Source organism: Penicillium concentricum (assembly GCF_028827145.1).
Source record: "Penicillium concentricum strain IBT 3081 chromosome Unknown utg000001l_segment0_segment0, whole genome shotgun sequence".
In the NCBI taxonomy this organism is placed as follows: Eukaryota; Fungi; Ascomycota; class Eurotiomycetes; order Eurotiales; family Aspergillaceae; genus Penicillium; species Penicillium concentricum.
In genome coordinates, this window is record NW_026622754.1 from 8,467,429 (window position 1) to 8,486,867 (window position 19,439).

Below are 19,439 nucleotides of genomic sequence, written 5' to 3' on the forward strand. Positions count from 1 at the left end.
CGGCTGAGATAGATTTTTATATATGTGTGTACATATATATACTTTGATATTAAGATAATAACTACTACAATATTATGTACTACAAAGTACAATGGAAAAAAAGATATTTCAAGGGTTAAATTACAATACATATGTAACACGGTGTAATTCTCAACGGGTTCAACCCAGTCAACAACTCCATTGGGGCGGGTCTACTGTTGCGCTAAGCCTTTTCGAGCTGTCTGCAGTTCAACCAGCGGACCTTTTTTTTCTTCCCTATTGCTCTCCCCTTCAGGCTCAATTGTGCTCTGGACCTCTTTTTCTATTTTATATGTATATCTGTTGAAATTGTGTCCCTTTACTTCTTTTTATTCCCTTGATAATACCCTTAACTTCACGACCAAAAGGTCTTCCAGTGAGTTGGCCCCTCTAGAACGTTGCGTGTTAATTATTTCTAACGGAGAGACAGGAAACCCCCCCTCTTAAATTTTTAGGGTCCCTCTGGTCTTTTCCCTCTTTATCTCCTTCTATTACTTTTCACAGAGAGAGAGCCACATCATGTACGGCACATTGACCGGTCCCCAAACCGGTATTAACACCCCTCGATCCTCTCAATCCCTCCGCCCTCTTATCCTCTCGCATGGATCACTCGAGTTCTCTTTCCTCGTCCCTACCTCGCTTCACTTCCATGCATCGCAGTTGAAAGACAGCTTCACCGCTTCTTTACCCGAGCCCACAGACGAATTGGCCCAAGATGATGAGCCATCATCAGTGACCGAATTGGTCGCCCGCTACATTGGCCATGTGGCCCACGAGCTCGAGGAGGAAGATGATGCACAGGGCAACTACCTGGACGTCCTGAAGCTCGTTCTGAATGAATTTGAACGTGCCTTCATGCGCGGTAATGACGTTCACGCCGTGGCAGCTGCGCTCCCCGGTATTGTTGCCAAGAAGAACCAAGTCGTTGAGGCCTACTACGCCGGGCGAGCTGCGGCGGGCCGGCCCACCAAGCCCTACGACTCGGCCTTGTTCCGTGCGGCATCCGATAAAGCCGCAGGTATCTACTCCGTGTTCGGTGGTCAAGGCAACATTGAGGAATACTTTGATGAATTGCGCAACATCTACACCACGTACCCTTCTTTCGTCGAAGAGCTTATCACTTCCTCCGCCGAATTGCTCCAATCGCTCTCTCAGGAGCCCGAGGCTAGCAAGCTCTACCCCAAGGGCTTGGATATCATGCAATGGCTGCAAGATCGGGATGCACAGCCCGATATCGATTACCTGGTGTCCGCACCCGTGAGTCTGCCATTGATTGGTTTGGTCCAGTTGGCCCACTATATGGTTACCTGCAAAGTCCTGGGCCGCCAGCCTGGTGATCTTCTGGAGCGCATCCTCGGTACCACAGGTCACTCCCAAGGAGTCGTCACGGCTGCCGCCATTGCAACCGCTACCAGCTGGGACTCCTTCGCCACAGCGGCCCGGAACGCACTAACCATGCTGTTCTGGATTGGTCTGCGCAGTCAGCAGGCCTACCCCCGCACCTCTATCGCCCCCTCCGTTCTCCAGGACTCGATTGAGAATGGCGAGGGAACCCCTACTCCCATGCTGTCTATCCGCGATCTCTCGCTCGCCGCTGTTCAGGAGCACATCGATGCCACCAACCAACATTTGCCCGAGGACCGCCACATCTCTATTTCCCTGGTGAACAGTGCTCGCAACTTCGTAGTGACTGGTCCTCCCATCTCACTTTACGGTCTTAATGTTCGCCTGCGTAAGGTCAAGGCGGCCACCGGACTTGACCAGAACCGTGTGCCATTCACTCAGCGCAAGGTTCGTTTTGTTAACCGTTTCCTGCCTATTACCGCTCCTTTCCACAGCCAGTACCTTGTTTCTGCCTACGACCGCATTCTCGAGGATCTGGAGGATGTTGTTGAGATCCCTGCCAAGTCACTGGAGATCCCCGTCTTCCACACTAAGACTGGAGAGGATCTGCGACAGCTGGGTGACAAGAACGTTGTTCCCGCTTTGGTTCGCATGATCACCCACGATGCGGTCAACTGGGAGCAAGCCACTGTCTTCCCCGGTGCAACTCACATCCTTGACTTCGGCCCCGGTGGCATCTCTGGTCTCGGCGTTCTGACCAACAGAAACAAGGACGGTACCGGTGTTCGGGTCATTCTCGCTGGTGAAATGGACGGAACCAATGCCGAGGTTGGCTACAAGCCAGAACTGTTCGACCGTGATGAGCATTCTGTCAAGTTTGCTGTGGACTGGGTCAAGGAACACGGCCCTCGCCTGACACAGACATCTACTGGTCAAACCTACGTGGACACTAAGATGAGCCGTCTGTTGGGAATTCCCCCTGTCATGGTGGCTGGTATGACCCCCACCACCGTTGCCTGGGACTTTGTGGCTGCTACTATGAACGCTGGTTATCACATTGAGCTGGCTGGTGGTGGCTACTACAATGCCAAGACTATGACGGAGGCCATTACCAAGATTGAGAAGGTTATCCCTCCTGGCCGTGGTATCACTATTAACTTGATCTATGTCAACCCCCGTGCGATGGCCTGGCAGATTCCGTTGATCGGTCGCTTGCGCGCGGAAGGCGTGCCCATTGAGGGTTTGACCATTGGTGCTGGTGTGCCTTCCATTGAAGTTGCAAATGAATACATTGAAACTCTTGGTATCAAGCACATTGCCTTCAAGCCTGGCTCCGTCGATGCGATTCAGCAAGTCATCAATGTTGCCAAGGCCAACCCCAAGTTCCCCATCATCCTTCAGTGGACCGGTGGCCGTGGCGGTGGTCACCACTCCTTCGAAGACTTCCACCAGCCCATGCTTCAGATGTACAGCCGTATTCGCAAGCAAGATAACATTGTCCTTGTTGCCGGCAGTGGCTTCGGTGGCTCGGAAGACACTTACCCTTACCTCTCGGGTACATGGTCCGCTAAGTTTGGCTACCCTCCTATGCCTTTCGATGGCTGTCTCTTCGGGTCTCGCATGATGATCGCGAAAGAGGCACACACCTCTTACAATGCCAAGAAGGCAATTGCCGATGCCCCTGGTGTGGACGATGAGGACTGGGAGAAGACCTACCAGAAATCAACAGGTGGTGTGATCACTGTTCTCTCCGAGATGGGTGAGCCTATCCACAAGCTGGCCACTCGCGGCGTGCTGTTCTGGCAGGAGATGGATCAGAAGATCTTCAAGCTCGATAAGGCTAAGCGTGTTCCTGAACTGAAGAAGCAGCGGAACTACATCATCAAGAAGCTGAATGATGACTTCCACAAGGTCTGGTTCGGTCGCAACGCTGCAGGCGAGACTGTGGATCTGGAAGATATGACTTATGCTGAGGTCGTTCACCGCATGGTAGACCTCATGTACATCAAGCACGAGTCGCGATGGATCGATCCCTCCCTCAAGCGCTTGGCGGGTGACTTCATCCGTCGTGTCGAGGAGCGTTTCACTACTGCCGAGGGCCAGGCGTCGCTGCTCCAAAGTTATTCCGATATTGATACCCCCTACCCTACCGTTGACAATATTTTGGCTGCTTATCCCGCAGCTGCTGATCAGCTGATCAACGCGCAGGATGTGCAGCACTTCCTGCTGCTCTGTCAGAAACGTGGCCAGAAGCCTGTGCCTTTCGTCCCCGTCCTGGATGAGAACTTTGAGTTCTTCTTCAAGAAGGATTCTCTGTGGCAGAGTGAGGATCTTGAGGCTGTTGTCGATCAAGATGTCGGCCGAACCTGTATTCTTCAGGGTCCCATGGCTGCCCGTTTCTCCAACATCATCGATGAGCCTGTCAAGGACATTCTTGATGGTGTTCACCAGGGACACATCGCTGGCCTCCTGCGTGATGTCTACGGTGGCGATAGCACCAAGATTCCCGTCATTGAGTACTTCGGCGGGCAGCTTATGAACACCACCCAATCGGAGTTTGACGGTTTGGTTGTTTCGGAAGAGCCCAGCAAGACCAGCTTCCGCTTGTCTTCCACTGCAGCCTTGCCTGACTTGGACCGCTGGCTCAGCCTCCTTGCCGGCAACGTCTACTCGTGGAGACATGCTCTGTTCTTGGCCGATGTTTTCGTTCAGGGCCACCGCTTCCAGTCCAACCCCATGAAGCGGATTGTTGCTCCCACCGCAGGCATGTATGTGGAGGTTACCAACCCCAATGACCCTGCCAAGACTGTTATCAGCGTGCGAGAGCCGTACCAGTCTGGCAAGTTGGTCAAGACCGTTGAGGCCAAGATCAATGAGAAGGGCCAGGTCAGTCTGACCCTGTTTGAGGGTCGCACCGCCGAAAATGGTGTTGTCCCTCTGAACTTCTTGTTCACTTATCACCCTGAGACTGGATACGCTCCTCTCCGTGAGGTTATGGGTGACCGCAACGATCGCATTAAGGAGTTCTACTACCGGATCTGGTTCGGCAACAAGGACGTGCCCTTCGACACCCCCACTACTGCCACCTTCAGTGGTGGCCAGAAGACCATCACTGCTCAAGATGTTGCCGACTTTGTTCACGCAGTTGGCAACACCGGTGAGGCTTTCGTTGACCGTCCTGGCAAGGAGGTCTTTGCCCCTATGGACTTTGCCATTGTGGCAGGCTGGCAGGCAATCACCAAGCCCATCTTCCCTCGCACCATTGACGGAGATCTGCTGAAGCTTGTCCACTTGTCCAACGGATTCAAGATGGTACCCGGCGCCCAGCCCCTAAAGGTTGGCGATGTTCTGGACACAACCGCTCAGATCAACTCTGTCATCAACCAGGATTCTGGTAAGATGGTCGAGGTCTGCGGCACCATCAAGCGAGACAACAAAGCTATCATGCATGTCACCAGTCAGTTCCTGTACCGGGGTGCTTACACCGACTATGAGAACACCTTCCAGCGCAAGGATGAGGTCCCTATCCAGGTTCACCTCGCCAGCAGCCGTGATGTTGCCATCCTCCGCTCGAAGGAATGGTTCCGCATGGATGACTCTGACGCTGAGCTTCTGGGCCAGACCCTGACGTTCCGCTTGCAGAGCTTGATCCGTTTCAAGAACACCACTGTCTTCAGCAACGTCCAGACTGTTGGACAGGTTCTTCTTGAACTCCCCACCAAGGAGGTCATTCAGGTTGCGTCTGTCGAATACGAGGCAGGTGACTCACACGGTAACCCCGTGATTGACTACCTCCAGCGTAACGGAACTTCCATTGAGCAGCCAGTTTACTTTGAGAACCCCATCCCGCTCAGTGGCAAGACCGCTCTGGAGCTGCGTGCCCCCGCCTCCAACGAGACCTATGCCCGCGTGTCTGGTGACTACAACCCCATCCACGTGTCGCGTGTCTTCTCCAGCTACGCCAACTTGCCCGGAACCATCACCCATGGCATGTACAGCAGTGCCGCTGTTCGCAGCCTTGTCGAGACCTGGGCCGCCGAGAACAACATTGGCCGTGTCCGTGGCTTCCAAGTCTCGCTGGTCGGCATGGTTCTGCCCAACGACATGATCACTGTCAAGCTGCAGCATGTCGGCATGATTGCTGGTCGCAAGATCATCAAGGTTGAGGCCAGCAACAAGGAGACAGAAGAGAAGGTTCTGCAGGGTGAGGCCGAGGTTGAGCAGCCAGTTACTTCCTACGTCTTCACTGGCCAGGGCTCTCAGGAGCAGGGCATGGGTATGGAGCTGTATGCTTCTAGCCCAGTGGCCCAGGAGGTCTGGGACCGCGCTGATCGTCACTTCATGGAGAACTACGGTCTCTCCATTATTGACATCGTCAAGAACAACCCCAAGGAGCTGACCGTCTACTTCGGCGGTCCTCGGGGTAAGGCCATCCGGGAGAATTACATGGCCATGACCTTCGAGTCTGTGAACGCAGACGGTTCCATCAAGTCTGAGAAGATCTTCAAGGAGGTCGATGAGACCACCGCTTCGTACACCTACCGGTCTCCCACTGGTCTTCTCTCTGCCACCCAGTTCACCCAGCCAGCCTTGACCCTGATGGAGAAGGCCAGCTTCGAGGACATGCGCGCCAAGGGCTTGGTGCAGCGCGACAGCAGCTTCGCTGGTCACTCACTTGGTGAATACTCGGCTTTGGCCGCTCTGGCTGATGTCATGCCTATTGAGAGCTTGGTGTCTGTCGTGTTCTACCGCGGTCTGACCATGCAAGTCGCCGTCGAGCGTGATGCGCAGGGTCGCTCCAACTACTCCATGTGCGCTGTCAACCCCAGCCGTATCTCCAAGACTTTCAACGAGCAGGCACTGCAGTACGTCGTTGAGAACATTTCCGAGACCACCGGTTGGCTGCTGGAGATTGTCAACTACAACGTTGCCAACATGCAATACGTCGCAGCCGGTGACCTTCGTGCTCTCGACTGCCTCACCAACCTGCTGAACTTCTTGAAGGCGCAGAACATTGACATTCCCGCTCTTATGGAGAGCATGTCTTTGGAGGATGTCAAGGAGCACCTGGTCAGCATCATCCAGGAGTGTGTCAAGCAAACCGAGGCCAAGCCTCGTCCCATCGCCCTGGAGCGTGGTTTCGCCACCATTCCTCTCAAGGGTATTGATGTGCCCTTCCACAGCACCTTCTTGCGCTCTGGTGTGAAGCCCTTCCGTTCTTTCTTGCTGAAGAAGATCAACAAGACCACCATCGACCCCAGCAAGTTGATCGGCAAGTACATCCCCAACGTCACTGCCCGTCCCTTCGAGATCACCAAGGAATACTTCGAGGACGTCTACAGACTCACCAACTCGCCCCGTATTGCCTCTATCTTGGCCAACTGGGACAAGTACGAAGAGGGCAACGAGAACGTTGCCAAATAATCGATCTATTCCTGTTGATATCCTCTTTATAATGTTGTGTTTTTGATAGACCATTTTTCGTTTCATGGGTCATTACGTGATATGTCTCAGAGCCTTGGAGTTTTTATGTGCATGTATATGAGTTTCAGTTCGCATTCTAATATTAGTTTCTTATCTTCCACTTTTATGCCTTGTAAAAAATAATATGGTTTTACTTTGGCAGCTATTCGATCACAGCACTATTCATTAATCGTATTGAGGTATAACATGGTGACCCTCTTGAAGATGTAAGACTTCATTTATATGGCTCCCGAGGTCAAGATGATAGATATTGGGGATATGTGTACTTGATGTATTTTTCGGATGTTTTGTTTTTGATATATGTATATATATTTATTTTCACGGTGCTATAGGCTATAAAAAGTATTATTAGCTTTAGAAATACTGCTAGGAATAAGAATAACAGCACAAAGTAAACATGCCGGGCTTATCACATTATTATGTACAATACACGAAGATGGTGACAAGCATAAAACCAAGACATAAAACGTACAGAGGACTTTTTCTATGTATGAACAGGGATATTTGAACATTATCGTCGCGCCGCACGGTTGATAGGACCCCAGTTGGCACGAGGGTTGAGCTGGTACCGCACCAGTCGTTTCTTGGTATGCGCAGCTGACACTTGACGGCCTAGAGCCTCATCAAAGACCACCTCAAGGGTACTAGGATGATGCCGTCTGTAGGGGTGTGCAGGTGCATTTTCCAGTACAGGCTGAGTATCGGCAGCGGCATCGGCATTGGGGCGAGTCTCTGTAGAAGCAGGAGCACTTTGCCCCGAGCGCGATCCGGACCGGTAGAGAGCAGCTTCAACCTTAGTAATCAAGTCACTGACATCTTTGCCAGACTCAACGGCGGACGTCAGATCCTTTTTGAGAAGCGATAACCATTGATCTTGGTCGTCAACTTTACGCAGGTTCTCACGGCTCTTGCCCATAATCGCAGCACCGGCGGTTCGGGGCTTCAGGGAAGTTTCCTTGATAGGTGATCTTTGACGGGCCCACTCGCGCATGACCTCCCAAACTACCTCCCAGGGCGCATCGGTGCGGACTGAGTTGGGCTTGGCGTGGCTACGAGTGGAGCGATATCCGAGATGGCTGAGAGCACCGCGGAGCTCGTCGATTGGAGGGGTGGTTGTGTGGATAACCTTGGCGAGAGCACTGATTGAGAAGAAGAAAGGGTATTTTTCCTTGGCAGCAACGTCCATTCGAGGAATGATGGCAGGGTATGCAGGATCATGCTGGTTCTTTGTGCTTGGTTCGGGTTGCTTGGGGGTAGATGGCTCAGATTTAGATGGTGATAAATCCAGATCCTCTTCAAGAGCAGTGGTCAACATTCCCTCAATCCGAGCACAGGTCTGATATGTTTCGGGATCAGCTCCAGGAAGCATGTCCAAAATCTTCTGGATAAATTGAGGATTGTGTAACGGACCACCCCACATGGGTCCTGCAAGATGTGTTTTTGAGTCACAATGCTCGCAGTGCGGTCCGGCTGTTGGCCCTTTAGCCAGGCCGTGGTGGTATATGGGGTTTCCCTTGCGGTCCGTTTTAGATCTGGTGGCACCAATGGGCTGCGTTGTCCATGCACCACAGCCGGAATCACAATTGTAGACGAGCATCGTGTTGCCCGCGGTGAATTTGACCTGTGCGGGAGATCGATGGACCCGAATAAAGACGCGAGCGTAAAAGTCGATAGACAGAGACAGTAAGGGCTCGATGGCCACTCCATACTTAGCTGCGGACATGGCAAGAGAATTCAAGATCAATCGCAGACCACCCTCGTGGGAGTGGAGGCCTTTCATGGGGATACCGCCGTACAGAGAGAATGCTTTTTCCGAATAGCCGGTCGAGGCCCAGACACCGGCATCAGTGCAAGTAACACACAAAAGGCCACCGTCTTTGGCTGCCTGCACTGCGGCATCCAGGAATGGAGCTGCTGTACCATATGGATCCAGATCAATGACGTCGAACTTGCTCGCGTCGTCAAGCCCATACATGTAAACTCGAGCATCGGCCAGATTGGGTTGAATCGTCGTAAGATTGTTGTATTCGATGTTTTTCTTCATGGAATTGATTGCCGACTTTGACAGGTCATTTCCCACGACCTTTGTGACAAATGGAAGCTCCGAGGCATAGCGAAGAGCGCGCAGTCCAGTCGCAGATAGAGCATCAAGAACGGTGAAAGAGCCCGTGGCTTGCTCTGGTCGGGCTTCTGACTTAGGTTCTTGATCAGCCGGGGGAGCGGAGACCGGCTGGTCGTTTGTCTCTGTGTTTTCCTTGTGTTCTGCGTTTGGGGCGGGCCTCGGGTTCTCGGTCTGGTCGTCTTCACGCTTCCGTTTCTTTTCCCCATTGCCTGCCTGCTTCTTCAGCTTCTGGGCGGCTTTTTGTTTCTTCAAATCGATGATATGTTCTCCATGAGCGCGAATGGCTAGCACACTGAGGTCGCGATTAAATTGTTGAATTGGGTTGTAGAAGACGGATTGCGCTTGGTCGTCGCTTTTGAGATCCTTCTTCGTTCCCTTGGAAGCGGCCTCTTGGGCAGGCGGGTTGAGAATCTTCGCCAAACCTTCCTTGATAACATGGTACTTCTCTCCCTGGTATTCCACCAGCTGGATCTGAGGATCCTCCATGGTTCTATAAGTGGAAAGGATTCGGACACGAGATCGGATCGGAGTGGAAGTTGAGCGGGGGAATTGAGCGAGAATAATGGTAGGAATGAGTCGTCGCTTAGCGCATTTCGTTGCTGAACCAAAAATCAACGAGGGGTTCATGAGCGAAGCCTTTCACAGCATATCACAAGAGATGTTGAATGCGACGGAGAAAAAGATTCTATGCACGGACCATGTTACAGTACAGAACAATACCTGTTTTGTAATTTAAAACTATAGAAGCACATACATGTATGGCCGTAGAAGAGCCAACTCTCACGAGAGAAGACTATAAACTATAGTTATCCCTAGTAGACCATCGGCAATTGTCGTGATGATATCGGAGGACGAGTCTTAATGTTTGTATTACATGTAGAATGAATAATTTCCACAATGGTCTTCAGGCTCTTTTTATACATTAGGATTAAGTCTAAATACTATATACGACCATAAAAGCTGTCATAGCCACTGCCCAATGATCGGGACCTGGCTATACATCTCGTTCCACCCCTTGGCTTCCCAACCAGCTCCTTCACCGGCACGTCCAACAACACCAAGAGCACCTGCAAGCCAGAGAGCTGCGCCAGCGGCGGCAATTCCATTGACAGTCCACCACATTTTGCGCTGCCTCTTAGTCTTTGTTTCAGTAAATCCAAGGATACCATCCAACGAGCCTTTTTGGCCACGCTCCTTGCGCGCACTGGTTACTCTCCAGCCCATCCAGGTCGCCCAGCCACCAATGAAGTGCCACACACTGGCAGTCACAAAGAAGAAATAGAAGACATTCCAGAACACAGGACTCCGAGCAAAGCCATGAGCAATATATCCAAGTCCTACGCCAGAGCTTCCTCCTTCGACGATCAATGGCGTGGCACGGTTGACCCATACGTGGAATGCAATCAGCGGCGCGACAAAGTATCCAGTGCGCGCTTGTAAAGACATGCGCGGCCAGAAATATAACGCGTTTCGCTGTGCGCGAGTCTCGGCGCCGTACAGACGTGCTCTACGCGCAGCACGAATGTTGCGGAGAGCAATTCCCGAGGCAACATGCGCAATTATAGGAATTGTTAGGACAAGGTGCTCTAGCCCGGGGGCCTGGTATACGGGTCGTGTGAGCAGAAGGTAGGATTCGCTCGCGGGCACGGAGCGAGTCACGAGCGGAATAAGAGAGGTGTTGGCGAGATGTAAGATGAAGAAAGCCGTAGGTGGGTAGGTGGAGTATTTTTGAATACCAGTCACTAAATAATCATTGTGGTTAGAATATATAAACCAGCTTTTGTTGCTTGACGTACGCCATGAATCCCAGCGATGCCCACTAAGCCCTAGTTTCGGGAATGAAATTCCAGTTCCATGTTGCGTGGGAGAGGCAGCCCTAGGGAAGTATTCGCCGCTTTCCACATCTGGACCATCATGAACAGGCGATGGATCTAATTCTTGCAAGGAGATGATAGATCTGGTGTCGATGTCCTCCGGTTTGGAGGGCACGTGCGACGACATTGTATGGTTTTCGGGGTATGGTATTCGGGGTTTTAGGGTTTCCCAAGCTGGGGGGGGGGAAGGGCAAAAATGAAATTCGTAAGAAAGTAACTCGTCAATCATGCATCCATACTGTGTAGGCGAACTGGGAAAAAGCAGGGAAATGTTGGGGTTGAGGATCGCTGAGTGAAAATACGGCAGCTGTGATAGGCCGGTTCCTCTACGGATAATGACGACTGCTCCACTTGGCAGGGCATGGTCAGGTGACTCAATATACATCGAATGTTACCATAGTTTGACTTGCTTACGGAGTATACTATAAAGAGTTGGATATATAAAAGCATGTCTTACTCATTTGCCTGGAATAGGACCCATTTGGCTAAAATAATTAGGAACAGAGATTGAGCATAAAAGCCTAACTAATAGACAGCTAACTAGTTAACGTTACTTGAACACATATATGCCTTGTTTCACAGGCAGCAACGCGTCGGACCCGCTATTAATACGCAGGTGGTCGCAATGCGTCGCCGTACTAAACGCTCTCTCTCTAAACTCACGCTGTACTCCTGTTCAAGAACAATGGCACCGGTATGCTCTTTTTTTTGGTCCAGATCTGACACATCAGCTAACAGATATAGCGTGGTTTTACAAATCCCGCTCCTAGGGTAATAATCCACATCTGCCATGTCTGTCACCGCCAAGCTAACCCATATAGACTGAATCAGCGCGGTCTGCGCTCAGCTCCTTCACCTGCACTCTCTGCAATAAATCTTATTCACGTCATCCGGAATACGAAGCGCATATCGGCTCATATGACCACCAGCACAGGAAGCGCTTGCAAGACCTTAAACAGTTAACACGTGATCCAAATGCCATCGAGAAGAACCGCCGCGCAGAACGTAAAGCCGATGCGCAGGCCGGTCTGAAAGTCATCGAGACTCCTGGACACAATGTGGTACCCAGTGGAGGAGGCACGGGTTTCAAGAAGGGAGGTTTCAAAAGTTCATTCGCCACTGTCAAGGGAACAGTGGTTCCTACGGCCCCAGTCAAGAAAAACGTTCTAGGAGACGACGAGGAAGATAATATCCCGATACCTCAAAATGATGATCCATCAGATGTGGGAAGGCCCCGAAAGATTGAATCGGGTGATATGGAAAGTGAAACCGACGAGGAATATGGCCCAGAAGGACATTATGATCCTCACCGGCCAACGGACTGTTACGCTGGGTGTGCTACCCAAAAGGTCTGATGGATATCGTGATGCCTGAAATGACTTGCGAATTGAATCAAATATCAACTATCAACTATGTACATAATGGCGTTGAATGGTATGGAGTATCCTTTCTTAAAAAATTACTGGACAGCAATCAATTTCCATCTAATCCGTTTAAGCACATTTACACTGGTACTGATCTGGAGTAATGGTACATGCTTTCCAAGAGACTGTCTAAACCGGTTGGATAACAAAAGCAGAATAAAACAACGACATAAGATGGAACAGATGAAAGGGTACTAGGCACATTGCTATATTATTGCGAGCTCCTCACTCGCCCTCGTTCATTGGCTTACAAGCGCAGAAGCTTGGCGGCCTGGCTGACAATGGTGTCCTCCTGGGGGAAGGCCATAGCCTCAAGGCCAGCGGCGTAAGGAGTAGGAACCTCAGCACCGGTGACACGGACGGCAGGGGCGGTCAGGTAATCGAAGCCGTACTCCATGGACAGAGCCAGGATCTCGGAGGAAAGACCGAACATGGGGTAGCCAGACTCAACGACCATAAGGCGGCCAGTCTTCTTGAGGGAGGCAATGATGGTCTCAACATCGAGGGGCTTAATGGAGCGGAGGTTGATAACCTCAGCATCGACACCGTACTTCTGCTTGAGCTCGGCGGCGGCGGTCATGGATTGACCGACGCAGCGAGACACAGAGACGATGGTAAGGTCCTTTCCGGGGCGCTCGATCTTGGCCTTACCGATGGGCAGAACGAAGTCGTTCTTCTGGGCAGCCTCGCTCATAGGGAAAGACTGGCCGTACATGAGCCTAGCATTGGTTAGTTCACGCGGAATCCAGCAAAATTAGTTTGATGGGATCTTACTCGTTCTCGAGAACAACAACGGGGTTGGGGTCACGGATAGCAGCCTTCAGCAGACCCTTGGCATCCTCGGAGCTCCAGGGGGAGACAACCTTCAAACCGGGAATGCTGCCGTACCAGGCAGAGTAATCCTGGGAGTGCTGGGCACCGACACCGGAGGCGAAACCGTTGGGGCCGCGGAAAGTGATGTTGCAAGGCTGGATACCACCGGACATGTAGTGAGTCTTAGCGGCGGAGTTAATAATCTGATCGATAGCCTGCATGGCGAAGTTGAAGGTCATGAACTCGGCCTAGAACATGAACCGTTAGCATGCGGTCCTAGATCAAACGTCATTTCCGAATATACTCACAATGGGGTGCAGACCAGCGAGAGCAGCACCAACGGCGATACCAGTGAAGCCAGCCTCTGTGATGGGAGTATCGATAACCCGCTTAGGACCGAAGCGGTCGAGCAGACCCCTCGTCACCTTGTATCTGTAGAGCCGGAAGTTCAGCTTCGGGTTCGATTCGACTGGAACTCGAGGATTACTCACGCTCCGTTGTACTGTGCAACTTCCTCACCGAGAATGAAAACCTTCTGGTTAAGTTCCAACTCCTCGGCCAAGGCCTCGTTCAAGGCATCGCGAACGGTGACCTGCTTGGTGCCATCCTCGGTGGCATATCCGCGGCGCAGAATTGAAGGAGCACAGGCGGACTGGCGGAGGTTTGAGCGCAGAGCAGTGGAAGCAAGGCGCGAGGAAAACAGACGGGCTGTTGGGCGGAAAAGTCGGGGAGCTGCCATTGCGGAAATGTGATCGAATTGAGAAGATGAAAAACGAAGAAAGAAAAGAGATTCAATTAACGATCGCAGACCAAATCGGACCGCAAAATCAATTGAATAGAAGAACGGGAGAGTAGATAAGAGTGAATAGCCAGGGAAAACTTATCGCCATCCGAATAATCTTTGAGATGCAAATCCGAAGATGTTGGGCAACACGTGATATCAGAGCTCACCGGTACTGTAACCGTAACCATACAGAATTGGAGAGAGAGCTCACTTCATCACTTGTTTGTTTGTTCAACATATCTTTTTATGAGGTATCAACTCTTCTACTTTTAGCTATAACTACGTGTTTCCTTCCAGATATTTCAAGTCCTTTCAAGGGGTTTCTCACTGTAAATCTATGCTTTTATACACTCTTCCAAGGGTGTATTATCGATACTGATGTTGTTCTTGCTCTGGCTACTTCCGTCGGTACTCGCCGCTCAACCCTCCACACCCGATCCTATCTCCGCTCCGCTACGAGTCCTTGACTTCGGGCAACTGAATTTCCTCCATACTACCGATACTCATGGCTGGTTAGCTGGTCATCTGCAGGAGTAGGCTTTAGACCCTGCCTGGCTTTAGAGTTGTACTAATAATTGCAGACCGTCCTACTCCGCAGACTGGGGAGACTATGTATCATTTGCGACACGCATGCGGGAGAAGGCAGAAGCACAAGGACAAGATCTACTCGTTATAGATACTGGTGACCGAGTCGAAGGGAATGGCCTATATGACTCGTCCGAGCCCAAGGGTATCTACCTCTCGGACATCTTCCGGCACCAGGACATCGACCTGTTGACGTCGGGAAACCATGAACTATACAAGCAAAACACATCCGAGGCTGAGCTTCTCGTCACCGTTCCAAATTTCCGGGGCAACTACCTAGCTTCGAATATTGATATCATTCACCCGACCACGAACGAGCTTGTACCTCTGGCTCCGCGGTTCAAGAAGTTCACTACCAAGAAGCAAGGGATCCGTATAGTAGCGTTTGGCTTCCTCTTTGATTTCAACGGAAACTACAACAACACTGTGGTCCAGAGAGTATCTTCTACTATCAAAGAGGATTGGTTCCAAGAAGCCATTCGGGATAAAGAAGTGGATCTGTTTTTGGTGATCGGCCATGTGCCTGTTCATTCGCCGGAGTACCGGGCGATCTTCAAGGCGATACGGGGAATTCGTTGGGATACTCCAATTCAATTCTTTGGCGGGCACCAGCATGTGCGTGACTATGCCCAATATGATTCCAAAGCCTTCGGGCTAGCGAGTGGCCGATTCATGGAAACTATTGGCTTCATGTCAATCGATGGCCTCGCCAGCAAAGCCAGCCATCAGTCCGCCGTTGGGCCTGTCTTCAAGCGCAGATATATTGACAACAATCTCTTGTCTTATTATCATCACACCGGCCTCGATCAAAAGACCTTCCCAACCGAAAAAGGCCTCAATGTTTCCCGATTGATCACCAAAGCACGGTCCGAGCTTCATCTGGACAAAGTCCATGGATGCGCTCCACGTGATTTATGGATGTCGCGAGCCAAGTATCCGGACCCCAACAGCATCTACACCTGGCTTGAGACTGAGGTTTTGCGCGACGTGAGGGATGAGTCTCGTGGGGACACGCCTAGGCTAGCCATTGTTAACACGGGCGCCATGAGGTTCGATATCTTCAAGGGGCCTTTTACCCAAGACTCGACTTTTATTATATCACCATTCACCAGCACATTCCGCTATGTGAAAGATGTTCCATATGACAAGGCACAACTTATTGTCGAGGTTTTGAACGAGCAGCCGCAAATTTTATCTACGGATGAATCATCGCCGACAACCTTGGGCCCTGTCGAGCAACTTGCATATCCGGAAGACGTGATTGCCCAAAACTGGCCTTCGCCTGACGAGCAAATTCCCATGTCCGGCCCGGCCCTCGTGCCCGGTTACACGACAAAAGATGATGCGGGCACAGATGGTGACGATACCATCCACTCACCCATCTCCTTTTATCGGGTGCCGAACTGTATTCAAACCCTCATATCTCCCAATGCATTGGAGACACCAAAGACGGTGGATATGGTCTACCTCGACTTCATAGAGAGCAAGGTGATAATGGCCGCCAAGTTTGCTGGTTTCGATGTCGACATTGCAAAGGAAAGTGATGTGTACATGCCGAACATGTCTCTAACAAACCTGATTCTTGACTGGGTGAAGAAGAACTGGAAGTGTTAATAAGTATACTTTCTAGCAGATCATTTTGTTACAATTCATTACTAGTTTTTGAACCAAAATTGTAAATCGGGGGGAAACCGCCTAGCTTTATAATACATTCATAGGCTGTTCACTTAATCACCACCGTTGAAGGTGAACACACCCTTCCCGCTACGGTAGCCGCCCAAAGTGCCCTGCACGCTCTCTGCCAACTCCGGCCCCTCGGACTCCCAATTCCACTTGACCTCATCCACGGGAATATCGTGGAACTTGCCAGAGCGAGTCAATTGAAGCACATCCTTGATGGTGCTCTCCTTCAGCTCGGGGTTCTTGTCACCCCACCTGCTAACCCAGAACCCGTCAAACGCGAGGTTCTTGAAGATCAGCAAGCCCGAGGGCAATGCAACAGGCTGCTTCGACATGGCTCCGTAGGTCACCATGTGCGAATTAGGAGCCAAAGTCTTTGCCAGAGCGGTGGCATTCTTCCCCCTACGCAGTTCAACGCCAGACGAATGGGCTCCCGGCCCTGGCGGGTGAACTCGTGGACCATATCCCGAAAGTTTCCAGTAAGCATCTCCTCCTCGGTGATAACAACGGTAGCTCCCAGATCCCGGAGCTCCTTCTTGAGAGCCTCGGTCTCTTCGGGGGTCTTGCGCTGCCGAACGACATTGAGCGTCTTGATTCCCCACTCGCGGCCCAGCTGAATAGCTGCTCGCCCGACACCACTGTTGGCGCCGTTCTGGATCACCCATTCCTCACCGGCACGCATCCAATCCCATTCACAGAAATCCCGGAGCATACGGTACGCAGTGACGGGGTTCACGCTAACAGTGCCAACCTGAAGCGGGGTCAGACCCTCCTTGTTCTCAATCTTGATCAACTGGGATTCGTCCAGCTGCGCGTGGGTACGCCAGGTACCCAGGCCTGTGCGCTTCATAATGACCCAGTCGCCTTTGCTGAGGTTCTTGACGCCCGCACCGGTTGACAGCACCTCGAATGCGCCCTCGTTACCGCCGACTGCAGCGGGCTCCGCGTTTCCGAGGTCCGTTTGAAAGGGAGGTTTGCTGGGGTAGACACCCTGGATCTGGTTCACGTCGGCGGGGTTCATCGGCGCGGTCAACAGGCGCAGATTCACTTGGGTTGCGTGCGGCGCAGAGATTGAGTGCTTGTGTAGGCTAAATTGATCAGTTTTGGTTTATTCAATTGCAGCTGGGAGAACTTACCGCAAGACATCTTTGGGCTCGCCATATTTGGAGTAGATGAGAGCCTTTGCCTGTGTGTAGCCATAGACCGAAATGTATCGCTGACCGAATGGAGCTTTACCGAGCACCTGTGGTACTCGAGCCGAGGCCGGGCGAGCACTTCGGGTGGCCGTCTGTAGTACACTTCGCGAGAACATAGCTGGTAGATGAGGGAGTGGAGGAAAAGAGAAAGTCGAGCAAATCCGGATGACGTCTTGGTCTTCGCTCGGCCCGAAGGAACTATTAACATTATAGCTCCGAGGTCACTTACACAGAATTGTTCAATATTGATCTTTATATTCAAGCTAATAGCTATCGATCTCTAAGGCTATAAAGTCGATGCCATATAATCTACACCTAGGTCTATCCATAAATATCTTCAAAGGTGACAGAGACCTAAACAGATACCGTAGAAAGCAGCACGGACCCGGGAAACTTGCGTTCCACTCCCTTTCCATGTTATACTCTTCCCACACTCGTCTAAATGTCCTTATTGCGCGAAGCTGAGAGATGCGTCGCTAATCAATATGCACATAATTTCAATACCTTCATAACCCCGCTGTCGCGCGTGGGCCCATGGTTGGACCGCGTAAAGGAAGCAGATGTGCGCAAAGAACAAGGTAGCAATATCAGACTCCCACTATCTACTTCAGAATTAACCGATATGATCAGGGAAACCCAAGTCCGCAGTGGACGGGCGATTGATCTCCATCAAAGACAATATCTGCACGCGCGACCTTCCGACGACCTGCGCTTCGGGAATACTGGATAAATTTACGAGCCCGTTCAATGCCACCGTTGTCGATCAACTAGAGGCCGCCGGGGCCATTGTCGCTGGAAAGACCAATCTGGACGAGTTTGGGATGGGATCACACTCGATTAATTCACACTTCGGCCCTGTCAAGAACCCTCGTCGCGATTCCAGCGGGGAAGACCTCTCCGCCGGTGGCAGCTCTGGTGGAAGTGCCGCCTCAGTAGCCGCCGATCAATGCTATGCGTAAGTAGCTGGTCGTTGGGTTAGCAAGGAGACTGGTTGCTGACTTTGACAGCTCACTAGGAACGGATACCGGAGGCTCGGTCAGACTTCCAGCTGCTTACACCGGGACAGTGGGATTCAAACCTTCATACGGATTGATCTCACGATGGGGCGTGGTGGCATACGCCAATTCTTTAGATACCGTGGGTATAATCGCGAAAACCACTGCCAATGTGCGAGATATTTTCGGTAGGTTTTGACCAGTATGGCTGGATAACGACTGTGCTAATAGCATGCCTAGGCATCCTCAACAAACATGATCAGCGCGATCCTACCAGCCTCTCAATATCCACCCGATCTCGAATCCAAGCGTCTCTCCAAACACCACAACTTGCCTCGCGGCTGACTTCGGCCCCTCTCCGAATTGGCGTGCCAATGGAGTATAACGTTTCCGAGCTAACTCCCTCAGTCCGGCGAGCTTGGGCTCTTTCTCTGGCACACCTAAGGGAACAAGGACACACCGTGCATTCCGTCTCTCTGCCCGACACAAAACACGCATTATCTACCTATTACGTCGTGGGCCCTGCCGAGGCATCTTCAAACCTGGCCAAATACGACGGAGTACGATACGGGACTCGCGCCGAAGGCCCAGATGGCGACGGAAAGCCCGATGGATATCTATTCTCAAATACCCGAGGAGAAGGGTTTGGACAAGAAGTGAAGAGACGAATTGTGCTAGGCACATTCACTTTGAGTGCCGATGCCATTGACAACTATTTCATCCAGGCACAACGTGTGCGTCGTCTAGTCCAGCAAGACTTTAATGCTGTCTTTACAGCCAAGCATCCGCTCGCTTTGCAGGGCGCAGACAAAATTGCAAACGAAAATGACGTAGATGTCATCATATGTCCTACTGCTCCCTCATCCCCACCACGACTGTCGGACTTGATGAGCAAATCTACCAAGAAATCACCCTTGGATGCGTATGTCACCGACGTATTCACTGTTCCCGCCAGTCTGGCTGGCCTACCTGCAATTTCAGTCCCCGTGACAGTGTCTGGGGAGAAAGATGCCGAACTGGCAGGAATCCAGGTCATCGGTCAATATGGAGACGATCAATTGGTCATGAAAGTAGGAGAGATGTTGGAGGGAAGGCATTTGGGTTAGACCCATACCTCTAC

At 51.5% G+C, this 19,439-nt stretch overlaps 8 protein-coding genes across 8 annotated transcripts; 4 read left to right on the forward strand and 4 right to left on the reverse strand.

Annotated features, from left to right (window-relative positions):
• Positions 1–537: 537 nt before the first annotated feature.
• Positions 538–6,786, forward strand: N7517_003271 (tetrafunctional fatty acid synthase subunit FAS1; the record flags this gene model as incomplete). The annotated part of the gene is made up of 1 exon (XM_056721001.1): positions 538–6,786. The coding sequence occupies one exon, from the start codon at positions 538–540 to the stop codon at positions 6,784–6,786; it is 6,249 nt and encodes a 2,082-aa protein (XP_056585136.1).
• A 190-nt stretch (positions 6,787–6,976) lies between these two features.
• N7517_003272 (tRNA (guanine26-N2)-dimethyltransferase) lies at positions 6,977–9,595 on the reverse strand (the record flags this gene model as incomplete). Its single annotated transcript, XM_056721002.1, has 2 exons — positions 6,977–6,988; positions 7,421–9,595. 2 exons carry the CDS (start codon positions 9,593–9,595, stop codon positions 6,977–6,979), a joined length of 2,187 nt encoding a protein of 728 aa, XP_056585137.1.
• A 336-nt stretch (positions 9,596–9,931) lies between these two features.
• Positions 9,932–10,969, reverse strand: N7517_003273 (MCP1 family protein; the record flags this gene model as incomplete). Its single annotated transcript, XM_056721003.1, has 2 exons — positions 9,932–10,710; positions 10,765–10,969. The coding sequence occupies 2 exons, from the start codon at positions 10,967–10,969 to the stop codon at positions 9,932–9,934; spliced, it is 984 nt and encodes a 327-aa protein (XP_056585138.1).
• A 558-nt stretch (positions 10,970–11,527) lies between these two features.
• N7517_003274 (putative C2H2 finger domain protein) lies at positions 11,528–12,197 on the forward strand (the record flags this gene model as incomplete). The annotated part of the gene is made up of 3 exons (XM_056721004.1): positions 11,528–11,536; positions 11,587–11,613; positions 11,664–12,197. The coding sequence occupies 3 exons, from the start codon at positions 11,528–11,530 to the stop codon at positions 12,195–12,197; spliced, it is 570 nt and encodes a 189-aa protein (XP_056585139.1).
• Positions 12,198–12,513: 316 nt separating this feature from the next.
• On the reverse strand, positions 12,514–13,818 carry N7517_003275 (pyruvate dehydrogenase (acetyl-transferring) subunit E1 beta; the record flags this gene model as incomplete). Its single annotated transcript, XM_056721005.1, has 4 exons — positions 12,514–12,985; positions 13,041–13,327; positions 13,388–13,511; positions 13,571–13,818. 4 exons carry the CDS (start codon positions 13,816–13,818, stop codon positions 12,514–12,516), a joined length of 1,131 nt encoding a protein of 376 aa, XP_056585140.1.
• A 423-nt stretch (positions 13,819–14,241) lies between these two features.
• On the forward strand, positions 14,242–16,062 carry N7517_003276 (metallophosphoesterase family protein; the record flags this gene model as incomplete). The annotated part of the gene is made up of 2 exons (XM_056721006.1): positions 14,242–14,396; positions 14,445–16,062. 2 exons carry the CDS (start codon positions 14,242–14,244, stop codon positions 16,060–16,062), a joined length of 1,773 nt encoding a protein of 590 aa, XP_056585141.1.
• Positions 16,063–16,175: 113 nt separating this feature from the next.
• On the reverse strand, positions 16,176–17,440 carry N7517_003277 (enoyl-[acyl-carrier-protein] reductase; the record flags this gene model as incomplete). The annotated part of the gene is made up of 3 exons (XM_056721007.1): positions 16,176–16,530; positions 16,581–17,216; positions 17,265–17,440. 3 exons carry the CDS (start codon positions 17,438–17,440, stop codon positions 16,176–16,178), a joined length of 1,167 nt encoding a protein of 388 aa, XP_056585142.1.
• A 326-nt stretch (positions 17,441–17,766) lies between these two features.
• N7517_003278 (glutamyl-tRNA(Gln) amidotransferase subunit HER2) lies at positions 17,767–19,425 on the forward strand (the record flags this gene model as incomplete). Its single annotated transcript, XM_056721008.1, has 4 exons — positions 17,767–17,902; positions 17,955–18,279; positions 18,332–18,507; positions 18,560–19,425. The coding sequence occupies 4 exons, from the start codon at positions 17,767–17,769 to the stop codon at positions 19,423–19,425; spliced, it is 1,503 nt and encodes a 500-aa protein (XP_056585143.1).
• Between the last annotated feature and the right edge of the window lie 14 nt (positions 19,426–19,439).